The 13,234-nt window shown below is 40.6% G+C and overlaps 1 protein-coding gene across 9 annotated transcripts in view; it reads left to right on the forward strand.

Annotated features, from left to right (window-relative positions):
* The window catches only part of DOCK9 (dedicator of cytokinesis 9), a 271,504-nt gene that overhangs the window by 202,247 nt on the left and 56,023 nt on the right, over positions 1-13,234 (forward strand). For 5 of the 9 annotated variants that reach the window (XM_090023020.1, XM_090023064.1, XM_090023075.1 and 2 more), the window contains exons 37-39: positions 2,864-2,911; positions 5,045-5,181; positions 11,744-11,859. In XM_090023020.1, coding sequence (XP_089879146.1) covers positions 2,864-2,911; positions 5,045-5,181; positions 11,744-11,859 — 301 coding nt within the window. Of the gene's footprint in view, positions 1-2,863; positions 2,912-5,044; positions 5,182-5,723; positions 5,768-11,743; positions 11,860-13,234 lie in introns of all 9 variants that reach the window. The other 4 variants (XM_090023039.1, XM_090023085.1, XM_090023048.1 and 1 more) reach the window with 2 other exon arrangements.

The raw sequence follows: 13,234 nt of genomic DNA on the forward strand, positions 1-13,234 counted from the left end.
GGCTTACCTCCTTTGTTACTCTCGTCCTTCTGCTTTTTTTAGAAGAAAAAAGAAGCTAAAGTTAGCTTCTTTCCTCAGCAAAGAAATAGCAACAGCCACTTCTACTTTTGTTTATTCTTCAGGGCTGATTTAGCTGCTAGGAAGAGAGAGAGACAGAAGCAGCAGCTATTCAAGGGATGCTCAGTTTAATCTCTGCAGTTTAGACTAACTTGCGAAGACTGAATCGATTCAGCCTTAAGCTTTTTGACTTAGCCTTAATGGTCTACCACAGAGGTTCTCAACCTTTTTTGGTTGGTGTACCCTCAGTGGCTGGTCAAGAAGCAGGGAGTCCCCCAGCTGGTCAATGAGTGGTGGGGGTGGGGGGCTCCCCCTTGGCGGCCAGTTGATGGGTGGGGGGGCAGGGGACCAGAACCACCGACGGCAAACCTTGGAGCACTGGCGGCAAAACCAGGAATGCCGCTGGTGAAAATGGAAGTGCCCCCACTTCTCCATGCTGCTGCCACATACCCCCTGGGGCCTTCCCAAGTACCCCCAGGGGTATGTGTACCCCTGGTTGACAACCCCTGGTCTACCATGATACAAGCCAGGTTGTTGTTCTTGATGGAAGTGTTTTTTCTGAATACGTCTTCATACATCATTTAAACATATTTTGAAGTCTAAAAACCCTTCTTTCATTCCACAAAAAGTGACATCAAAGTGATCCCCTCAGACATAAACCTATATAAATAAATGGGCCTGGCAGGAAGTCTCTGCAGGCTGGTGAACAAGGAGGCGGAGCTTGCCTTAGTAAAACAGCAAGGCTTGCCAGAAGTCAGCAATACAGACATGAGTGGCACAGGACCAGTGAAGTCAGTAAACAAGAGTTTGAGTGGGAGTTAGAGCTCTTAATATTGACTAGAAAAATCCCTGTCAAAACTTTAAAGGATTGTCTGAATAGCTAGTTCTGCAAACACCCCTGCTACCAGGAGTCTGACTGGTTTCTCTCATAGTTTTGTTTCCAGATTTGATAGAAGTATCCTTCGTCTGTTACAGTACTCAGTAGCCCTGAAAAATAGCTTTCAGTGTAGACTTAATCTTTTCTAATGAGTAAGTTAGAATAGTTTGGGGGGAGTGACTTGTAGATTAGTGAAAATGAAAACTATGAAAGGATTGTCAATACAAGTCTTCACTTAAGACCTTTTTTTTACACTGAAAGCGGTCTGATTTTGAAAAATTAATTTTCAAATCACATTTATATTTCAGTAATTGTTTCAGATGAAAGCAAAGCATATGTAAAGCAAATCTTTTCACAATATTTCTTTATTGAATCCAAAACAAGTAATAGTATTTTTTTAAAAAAACCTATGGACATATAACGTGCATCTTAAACCAGATTTCCAAGTATTTTAAGATGTGTGGTTATCACTGCCTTTAATAAAACTTGAGAAGATATTCACTTTTAAGGAAAAAGTTCTGCCACAACACCTCTTATTAATGTTATAGTAAATACCAGTCTTGCAGAAATGAGAAAAATAATCATGAAAACGTTGGACAGAATGGGATTGGTGATTGACGTTAGGTATTTGAATGATCTGTTTGTATCTTTCATTTTGTGCTTTCTTTGCATGTCCTTTTCTTGGACTGTGACCTTATTAGTCATGGGACCAGGTTTTGCACGTGTATGGACTTCACTGAAAACAATGGAGCCCTGTTCGTGATAAGCAAGGCATTGATGTTGTAGAAGCATTCAATAATTATTTAAGAATAGCGTGTACTTAATTTTCTTGTTCCTTTGTTTTTTTCTTACCTCTTCTCAAAGGCTGACTACAGAAGTCAAAAAGCCTGAGGCTGAATTGATTCTGTCTAATTGATTCAGATTAAACTCAAAAACAACTAGACGCACATTAACTTTTGATTCAGGAAATGCAGCCACATGCATCCAGTGGCTCAGGCCAAAAACCCAGGGATGCTAGAGCACAGCTCCCTGGCAGCATGAGCTGTGTGTTCGCTTCCTCTTCCTGCTGCCCCCAAGGTCTCTGGGACTTGCAGTCCAGAATCACACCGGGGTTGCTAATCACTTCTTCCTGCTTCCAGGCAGGGCAGGGCTGCTTCCAGGTGCCTCTGGGATTTGTAGTCCACAGTTGCAGCCAGCTGTAAGTTTAAGCTGGGGGAGAGGTGTTGAACCCCTCCCCCCCTCCCTGGCCCCAGACCCCAGCCAGGGTTTGCCTGGCATGGGTGGGGTAGTTCCTGCCTTTCCCCACCCTTCTCTTCTGGAGCAGACAGCTGGAAAGCATGCTGGCATGCTGATGGACTGTGACACCTTGAACCAGGAAGGGAAAGGGTCTGGGACAGAAGTTTCATAAACTGGTTTGACCCAAATCAGTTAAGCTTGATAATACATGCAACCCGGTTTATCTTAAACCAGTTTCAGCCATTTTGAAACTAGTTTATGTGCCCTGAACTTATGTTCTGTTACAGGTTTAAACCACTTTCTGATGTCTTAAATCTGTTTGTGTGTAACTTTTGTCCCTAGCCAAAAAGTGAGACCTGGATCTCCCTACTTTGATTTGTGGTGACAAGAAATAGACATGCTACTGAGGCATATTTATCTTTGGCCAAAGAGCCTGTTGTGCCAGTTTGCCCAGATCAGGAACCAGCGCTGACTAATTTCAGGAGCCACATCCACTTCTACTTAGCTGAAGGGTAGGGCTACAATAATAGAAATATCTTATGAGTCAAAACCATTAAAATGAAGGCTCATCCAGAAAGAGCTGTGGGGTAAGGGTTTAGAAAACAGACCAGTAATGGTTAAACAATTCCTATGTGCTTGTGTAAAAAGTCCTTTTAAATGTTGCTGCAGTGATTCCTTATTTGATCTTTGCAGAGTGTGCTTGCATCAGTTCCAGTACATGGGGAAACGATATATAGCCAGGTACTGTGTATAATTTAGAGTTAATGGTCTTATCCTCTAAAAAGAGCTAGTATGTATAGTTTACAAACTTATGTTTTATGAAAAATGCATTGTATAACAATTGTGCAGAATTGGGAAGAATTGTGCAGGAATGCCTAGCAATTTGAAAGTAAGTAAGACAGTCTTATTCTGGATGCTATTTGACAATAGTGTTGCTGTTTAAGAATACTAGAAATGTAAACATTTTGGTGTGTCTATATTTATATATTTAGATTTTTTATTTTTGAGAAGCTGTATTTTAATGCAGATAGATTTTTCTTAAAAATGTCCCAGTATAGCAAGTGTGCTGGTGATTTTAATCTATTTTGAATAATAATTTAAGCCTTGACATTGTATTAGTTGAATCTTCTTGTATGCGCTACCACTTAGTACTTTTACCAAATTGAATTTTAGTATTGTGCATTTTGAAGACTGAGTTTCAGTTGCCATTTAACAAGCTTTAAAAAAAAAAAAAGTTCCTAGGTGTATATTTTTCAAAAAAGTATGCCGTTTGTTAATCAGATGCATGTAGGCTTAATCAGATGTATTTGTCTGCTCCCTTTAAGCACACTTAATCTTTGGAAAATCAATAGGAGTTGCATGCATCTATCTGAAGTCTGAATTTGGCCCATAATCTATAGTATATTTCCATAAACCCGTTTCTAAACCTGTTTATATGGAGTTACCATTTTTTCTGATTAAGTAAACATGCCTTTCATATTGTTCCCAACACATATTATAAGAACACTGTAATATAATTTAAACTTGGGTGAAAATCCCATTGTTTCAGATCAACATTTCAATAGGGCCATTGGATTAACATTTTTATTTCCTATACCAGTGGGTAATGACCCCACTAGTAGAGTGGCTGTTATAACAAAGACGTAAATCATAATGATTTTAAATGACTTTTTTTCAGAAGAACGTAATATCTTTTCTTACAACAAAGAGAACAGTATAGTAAACTTTCATCCTAATTTAAATATTGATTATTAATCTATCCTATGTATATAAATCTATTTTTGGGGACTTACAAAAAGTTGTCTGTTTCTCCATTCTTCTGCTCCCTTGCCCTGCAAAAAGAAAAAAAAGTAACAAAATGGATCTGATGGATCTGTAGCTTCTAAGTTTAGATTGTGACCTCATGATGCTTTGTGCTTTAATGTATTTCAGAAGCTTCAGCAATAATTGTTCATAAAATTAAGATATATGATTTATGGAAATACTAAAATGCATAAAACTGATTTGTGATAAAATGAGTTACAATATTTCATAAGGAAGACTGCGCCGCATTTTTGTTGAATTTTTCTTTCTGTTGCATGTTATATTTAACTAGTAGAACTATACAAGTCTCTGGTGTTCTTTGGGTTTATTGAGTTTTGCAAACAAATTTAAATCTGCCATGTGGATATCACATCAAAGCATGTTGTATCATCATAAATGCATGGACTGATAAAATACACAAAATAACACAAAATAGAAACTCTCAATTAAGGGATGTATGTAATTCCAGCACTGGTTTTCATTTCTCATCAGCTCTGGTGGTGGTACACAATAGGAAGTTAGCCTGTATTGATTGCTAACACACATCACTTTTTGTTTTCTTCACTTGATTGCTGACAAGTTTAACAAAGTATATGGCTCTTCTCCCTTCCTGCCTGGGTAAGATACAGGTGTTAATGCCTCTGTTAATTCCTGCTCTTACTGCATGTGTGCTTTCTAGTTTCACTGTTCCTCATCCTTCTAATATCTTTCCCTATCATAATCAAAATAAATTAGTGCTTTTTTCATTTGTTCTGTTTCCAGAACATCATCATTAAATGAGCTACAATCAAAGCCTAACATTGCTGAAAGCTTTGAAGTAAATTAAATAGTTTAGGAGCAGCAGTTTGCGTGCTTTTGCTTTCATGTGATGAGTATTTTAAGAAAAAAATGACATAATGCTTTTTAAGATGCCTATTTTGGTTTTAGCCAACATAAAACAATTAAATAGGCTGCATTATAGTTCAGCTTTTTAGTACTTTTGGTGCTGTAATGGCTTAACTAACTCTCCCTATCTAGCTGCAGTTTGACATGTCTAACTTTTGCTTCTATCCCATTTCACTCACCTTGCAGGAACCAGGAGGGGTTGGGATCCATAGTTCATGATCGAAAATCTCAGACATTGCCTGTTTCCCGTAACAGAACAGGAATGATGCATGCCAGATTGCAGCAGCTGAGCAGCCTGGATAACTCTCTCACTTTTAACCACAGTAAGTTCCATGACACCATAACAGTCCGTTGCCATCCACATCCAGTACCACACACCAGAGGCAAAACCCAGTGCCACACCAGAGCGTTTCATGGACTTCATTGTTCTAGTCAATTAGTTAGATGGAACTAATTCAGCAGTTTGTTCCTGCTTTGTGGTAGAGTGATAGTGAGTGATGACATGATATGGAACATGATTAACTACAACATATATTAAAGTTCTTCATCTTTTTACTGTATTGGCTTTTAAATTGCATGCGTTTATGATTTCTGCTGTTCTTCTGCAAGGATTCGTATCTCATTATTGAACCATATCTTTTATGCAATTATTTTCTTAATGTCTTTTTTTCTTTAATTTTTGGCCTATTACAAAAACATAATATAAATATTGTAATTAGCACTTTGTTGATCATGTCTCCATGTTTTGATATCACTCAGAAATATAAACTGTAATTTTTTTTATAGGAAATGTAAAGTCCATGATTTAGTTTATGTGGAAGTGAAAAAGTGCCCAATAATGAAGTGACTTTTTCTGTGTTTTCAGTGTGAGAAAAATATCAAGTGTGCTTGGAATTTCTGTAGACAATGGTAAGATTTAATCAGGTTGTAGTCAGCTTGCATAGGACTGCTTTAACTGAAAACTAAATATATTGAGTTTTTTAAATGTTGATTTTAAACTGCAAATTAAAAACCATGGAAGATTACTGTTTCTACTTCATTTTTCAATATCATGCAGTTTCAAAACCAGACATTGGTAATCTAACCTAACAAAACGTGTTATTTAGTCATGCAGTGTTGAGACTGGACGTAGTAATGTACAATGATAGTATTATTCAATTTAATTCATCATCATCACTGGCAATCCCTCACAGTCGAGGATAATTGTCTTCCATGATTGCCTTATCTGTAGGTCTGAAGATGCGTGACTAAGGCCAATTCGAGATCAACGGGTTCTGTTGCAACTCAGGCATGTTTCTCTATGGGGTGGGTGGCTCTGGATTCTTGGTTTGGTCTGCAACACTCTGTTTCTGCTGCTCTTGCTTTTCCATCTCCTGTTGTCATTGTGAATTTTCAAAGTGTACTGCCTGCCAACTTAACTATACATTTTCTGTGTATACCCCTTCCATAGTTCCATGCAGCTGTCATGTCATATACATGTTAAATAACTGTAATTAATTTAAGGCAAAAAAGTATCCACTTATGCAATCCTTATCCATGTGGTCTTTCTGTAAATTGAAAATACTGGTTTTACACTGTAAACATCATAAATGAGCCTGAGAAAGGGTACTGTGATACCCAAAAGCTTGCCCATGTCATCCCAACTATGCAGTTAGTCCGATAATAGATATCACTACCAAAAATTTTTGCCCCTCTCATTTCCTGGACCATCACAGCAACAGCATCACCTCAACACCTCCATCTTTACATCATTTTCAATGCATTGGATATGTTAAGGGAAGACCAAATATAACAAAAATAATTTGACCAAAACAGTTAGGAATAAAGCAGTAACAGTTAAAATAGAAGTTCACCTTTCCAAAAGGAGTCTATCCCCGTTTAGGACCATTGAAGTATCAAAACTAATCCACTAAGAAAACAGCTGGAGAACTAAGGTTCCATGTCAAGAGCAAACTCAGCTATAAAACGAGTTTTGCAAGGTTTTTACTGAATGGAATATGCATAGGCGATATCATTAGTTAGTTTAAAATTCTATAGAAAACAAGGATCCTTGAATTGATAACAATGCCATAGCAGAAGAGTTAAGTTTCTTCATCCAGCTTAATTCTTAACATTTGTCACTTTTTGAGAGCTTACCTGGGCATCCTTGATATTCTTAAGTACTTTTTGTATAGCACATGTAACGGGTGTTTAAACCCTGGCCCATGGGTCAGATCAGCCCACAGCCATGTCATCTGGCCTGCAAGTCTTCCCACAGAGTTGGAAATTTGGCAGTGGGGAAACAGTGGCAGTTAGCATGTGGGAATGGGCCCTGGGCAGGCCATTCCTATACATTAGGCTGTATCCTGCACAGCTGCTTTGGGCCCACAGATAGGATCCAGCCCACAGACAGACCTGGCTCTGCTAATCCAGCCCATGGGCCATACAGGTCAGGCATCACTGCCAGCAGGCACTGGTAGAAGGAACTTGCATGTCACCACTACTGTCCCCAGCCAAGCCTAGCCTTCCATATGGTTGCTTCCCAGAATCCCCAGCTGAAACAAGGCAGGAGCAGCTTGGCCCACTCTTTTGCCCTGCCCCACCCCCAGACAGGTGGGGACAGCAACAGCAATGTTGGCAGAGGAAGAGGTCCTCTCTTCCCCTTCTCTTCCCTTCCCTCCACGTTCATGCACTGACTCCCTGGTGTTCCCTACCGACCTGGAGTTTCTAGTGACACCTTACTCTCATACCCCATTTCGGAAGGGTGGCATGCCACACCCTCCCTTTTAGTAAATGCTGGATCTGTCCATGATAGGCTCAAATAAACGTAGCAGGTCAAGCCATCAACTGATGTGCATTTGTAGTGCTGTAAGAGCCCTGTTTTCCACTCTCCCTTCCCCACTGTCACAGGGGTGGGAGGGAAGTCTTCAGCCCCAGTGATCTACAGGCACTGTTGTTTGCTGCTCCTGGGGCAGCAGCATCAGTCTTAGCTCCCATGGTAAGCAGAATAGTCACAGAAATGGAAGTTTTATGGGGTGATATCATCTAGATGACTTCAACTTTTCTTAGTTTCCATTTCTATATTGGAAAAAAGATTATAAAAAAAATATTTAAATAAAAATATATACATTTAAAATTAAATTGAGGAAAAAATAAGAAATTTCTTTTTCATATTCTGTTTTATAATTGATCCTGTCTGTATCTTGACAAGATTATACAAGAGTAATCTTTATTGTTCATAATTAGAAAAGCTTTTCTGTGTCTCGTGCTGGTTATATGACATATATGCAGTAAGGATGTTACCTGCTTTTAGGGTGAATTCCTCCAGTTCATTTGTATTCAGTTGTCAAGATGGATGTTTGTGAACTTGGTTAGAAATTTCTCTGTTGCTGATCATTTACTAATTGGAACATATTTTTATGAATGAAGTAATGACTCGGGCTATTTAGAAACTTCAGTATAGCCCATTATTAGTCCAATATATGAGAATTAAAGCAATTAATTTTTTAAAAATATATTAAGCTTCCAATAAAATGGAATAGTGAGAAGGAAAAACAAAGGTAGGATTAAACAGACCTTTACTGGAAAATAATTGCTACCAAATACATGATTTTATAGAAAGATCTTAGTGAACTACTATTACTGTTCTGTTACTCTCTTGTGCTTTCTAACTCTGCCTAACATTAGGCCCCACACATTTGGTTCTTGGGAAACCTTTCTTATACCTTAATATAATGAAAATACCCTAAAATCTTGTCAATGGGTTGCATTTGAGGGGTTGTTTTATTTAGGCATAATAATCATTTTTTGCTATTTTTCTTCATCACTAAAACATTTTTGTTTATTAGAGGCAGGTGAATATTGTTTTCAGGGAACTGGCAAAGAATTGACTTTTGTCAAAGTGTCCACTGTCTCTAAACTTTTAACAATGATTCTGAAACCACAAGATGCCCTTAATAAAAATAGCTGATGCTTCTATTCCTTTACATCCTTACCATTTAACTGGTGAATATAATTATTGTTTTTTCCCCCATGGGAAAAATGGAGGTGGTGACCATTTTGAAAAAGGACAGTTCTTTGTCATGTTCTTTTCCATCTGCAGAGGTTTATGGATAAACTTTCAAGTATGAAAAATACTGGTAAAATGGGTATCAGTCTTCAATATTTCTTTCCAAATGCAGTACTTTATACCATACGTAGTTTATTCCCTCCATGTCACTAGAGGATATACATATACACGTAGGAGAATAAATGGGAGGTGGAAGACGAGAAGGAAAGTGGGGCATGTACTCTGGACATTCTGGTGATACAAAATAGCTGTTCATTCAGATTAACTGGCTACTTTCAGTTGCTTCAGAATGGCATGAGCCAAAGAGAACATGTGAATCTGTTGCTAAAAGTTTAACATTTATCACATCATACCATTTTCTTTCTTGTCTTGAGTTCATGCGTTATAATTTAACATTAGTTTTAATTCTTAAAATAGCCATTTAATTCTAAACGTTTCTTTAAAAAACAAAACCCATTACCTTAGATATCAATAGAGGGCAGTTAGGTTCTGTACTTGGGGAACTAGAGTACAGAAAGGAAAGGAAAATGGTGATGGGGTTAGCGTGGGTGTGGAGGACATAGAGCAGGCTTGTCCAACATGTGGCCTGAAAAGCCATTTTCTGTGGCCTGTGGTGCTGTTTACTTTCGTTCCCTCCCCCAGCCCCTCAGCAGCTTCCTAATGGCTGCTGAAGGTCTGAGGAAGGGACAAGGTTCCCACATGCACCACGTCAGCTTCATGTTGCTGATGCAGTGCAGCTCCTTCCCTCCCCACCCACATTTCATGGTGTCCCTTCTTTGCCCCACCCCTCCCTTTCTCATATGCATGCCAGCTCCTCCCCTCTCCCACAGTGCAGGGTTTCCATTCCTAGCCCTGCCCCTCCCTTCCTCATTTGGATGCTGGCCCCACCCTGCACTGGTCCCCGCTTTAGTCCCTGGTCATGTGGGCTGGAGCAGGTTGCAGTGTGGCGAGCCAGCCCAGGGGGCGTGGACCGTCACTCGGAGGGATGCTGCGGCTGGGCCTGCGGGAGATGCTGCTGCTGTTGGGGCAGGAAGCCAGTGCCACTCTCACCTCCACATCCCCCTACGCCTGCAGACATCGCACTGGGGGTGATGAGTTGCAGGCTCCAGGGAGAGGGGGACCACTGCCACTTGGGCTTGGGCTCAGGCTGCCCCAGGGAGCAGGGGGGTGTCCCTGCACATCCTGCAGCCCCCTGTAGAGTCCCCACGTCGTCCTGGCTGCTGAGCCCAGGTGCGCAGGTGTGGGAGCATCCTCGAGGCCGCCTAGGTGGCAGGGAGGACATGGCCGGGTCAAGTAGCACCCCTATGCCCCAAGGCTGTGGCTGGAGTGGACAGGCCACATGAGCGCCCACTCCTGCCAGCGCACTGGGTGATGAAATGTTCATGATCCAGCCCCACGTTGAAAAAGGTTGGACACCCCTGACATAGAGGGAATAGTCCAGGGGTGGGCAAAAAGGCAGATCTGACTGGCAGCTGGACTCCATTTCCCAGCAACCCCTGCCTGCATGGCTGGGGCCAGTCTCCATGGAACCCCAGCTACAGGTGCACTGTGATAGCAAGGCTGGGGTGGCCATGGAGACCAGCCCTAATTGCACTGGCAGAGCAAGGCAGGGAGCTCCAGAGCCCCTGGGATCTTGTGGCATAGGCAGCTTGGTCAAGGCCAGGGCAGAGCCTGCACATTCTGGGCAGGGGTGCACAGGCAGTGGATCACAGCTGTGCCCTGGCTTGGGATCACGCTGCCACTGCTGTGAGAAGCCAGGGCAGAGCCGCAATCCACTGCCTGCGCACCACTGCCCCAAGGGTGCAGGCTGAAGATCACAGCTCTGCCCCTGCCCCAGACCAAGCTGTCCCTGCTGCAAGATCCCATGGCTCTGGAGCAGCCCCCTGCCCTGCCCTGCTGTGCACCCTGCCAGCATGGCTGGGGCTGGTCTCCATGGCAACTCCAGCCTTGCACTATCACAGCCTAGCTGGGGCAGGGGTATCCATGGAGACCAGCCCTAGCCATGTGGGCAGAGGCTGCTGGGAAATGGAGTCCATTGCCGGCCAGATCCAGTCCATGGGCTGGACTTTGCCTGCCCATGGTATAGTCTCCTTTCCATTGCTTTGTTGATACAAAATGATGATAAACCTAACTTAATCTGTTATGCTGTGACAGCATTGTGTAGCTGCTACTGGGCTTAAAGCTGCTAGACCATATTTGGAACTCCCTGACTTTCAGTGACAGATTCACAAAACTTAGTTCAGTACAGTAACACCAGGGATGTTACTGATCTGGGCCAACAAAAAGTAAAATAATCTGTTCAAGCATGTGGTTAAATCTCTGGGATCGCTACAGGGCAAAATTGGCGTTGTTTGGGTGTCAATATGTTTTTTGGATTTTTTAAAATTCAACTTTAACTCTGAATTTTCTACATTTTATAATACTTGTCTTTCAACAATTATAACAATTGTAAATTTATCCTAAACATCTGTAACTCTATCTTAATAGACTATTTATTTGGAGTATATATTTTTATGTATTATATGCAAGAGAGAATTTTTTTATTATATTGTCAAGCATCTAAACCCAATATTTTAATTTTTTAATGCTGTTTTAACACTTTTTTTGCACTTAAGTATTTTTATATATTTCAATACCATGCCAACATTTTGTGTATAAATATGTATCAAATATAAATATTACTCTTTATTTCTAATGTAACGTCTTTCCAAGTCCTTACTTTTCCTTAAGCTTCTCCTGCTGAAGAATGTCTCTGAAATTTTTGATTTCTCAGCATTAAAAAAGTTGTGACATATTACACCCTTATAAAGTAACACTTTTTATTTTAAATTTTTCAGGCTATGGCCATTCAGATGCAGATGTTCTTCACCAATCTTTACTTGAAGCCAATATTGCCACTGAAGTTTGCCTTACGATTCTGGAGACTTTATCTTTATTCACAATGGCTTTTAAGGTTTGTCCTTGAATTGATTTTGACGTGTCAAAAATACTTGCTGGGAAATGTATTTTAAAAATATCCCATAGGGTGACACTAATCATGTTTATATTTACGTACATACAGAAGATAGTTCATAATAGTGGTCTAGAAGAGCTAATAATAAACTTGACTATTAAATATAAAGCTCCATTTGCTGATATCAGTGATCAGATGTCATGCAGTCTGTAACACAACTACCATTCAAGTTGGTAAGAATATTGGTGGAGTAAGGAGTATAAAACCAAATTGAAGCTTTATAAATTCAAAGAGAAAATCTCCAGTAACTGGTTTTGTTTAAATGTAAACAGCCTTCATTTTTACATCACCCTGATATCAGCTGCTGTATGTAGGTAGGTTGAGAGAGACTCATTAGCATGCAGCATTTTAGTGGGATCTGTTCCCCATGCTACCCAGAAAGCCTATTGTTCAGTTGCTATAAACTTTCATTTAAAACAGAACCACTGCAGTCAGGCCTTATTGCTCATTTTGGAGTCCACCAGGTTTTTATACCTTTCCCACACTCCTCATATCTAAATCATTAAATTTAGACAATGATAAACTAACAGCAAAATGTATGTTATTCTTCTAGTGTCATAGAGTCATAGAATCATAGAAAGCTTGGGTTGGAAGGGTTGGAGCTCCTTTTCAACCCCCTGGTCTAAGCAGGACTATCCCCAACTATATTATTCCAGCCAAGGCGTTGTCTAGCCTGGACTTTAAAATCTCCAAGGATGGAGATTCCACAACCTCTCTGGGTATCCTATTCCAGTATTTTACTACCCTTCTCACAACAAAGTCTTTCCTAATATCTAGCCTAAACTTCTCTTGCTACAACTTGAGACCGTTGCTCCTTGTTCTGTCATCTGCAACCACTGAGAACAGTCTAGCTCTGTCCACTTTCCAATCACCCTTCAGGTAATTGAAGGCTGCTATTAAATCCCCTCTTAGTTTTCTCTTCTCCGGACTAAGTAAGACCAGGTCCTTTAGTCTTTCCTCATAAATCCATGTGCCCCAGCCCCCTAACCGTTTTCATTGTCCTCCACTGGACTCTCTTTAATTTGTCCACATCTTTTTTGTAGTGAGGTCCACAAAAATGGATGCAGTACTCCACTTGTTTCCTCACCAGTGCCGAGTAAGAGGGGAAGAATCACTTCCCCTCAGTATGCTGACAGTGTTCCTACTAATGCAGCCCAGTACACCATTAGGCATCTTCACAACAAGGGCACACCCTTAGCTCATATTCAGGTTGCTCACTATAACCCCCATGTCCTTTTCTGCACAGCTTCTGCTTAGTCAGTCGGTCTGTAGCCTGCACCAGTACATGGAATTGTTCCTTCCTAAGCGCAGGACT

Source organism: Crocodylus siamensis, chromosome 1, assembly GCF_052110815.1.
Source record: "Crocodylus siamensis isolate JL-2025a chromosome 1, ASM5211081v1, whole genome shotgun sequence".
NCBI classification, from domain to species: Eukaryota; Metazoa; Chordata; order Crocodylia; family Crocodylidae; genus Crocodylus; species Crocodylus siamensis.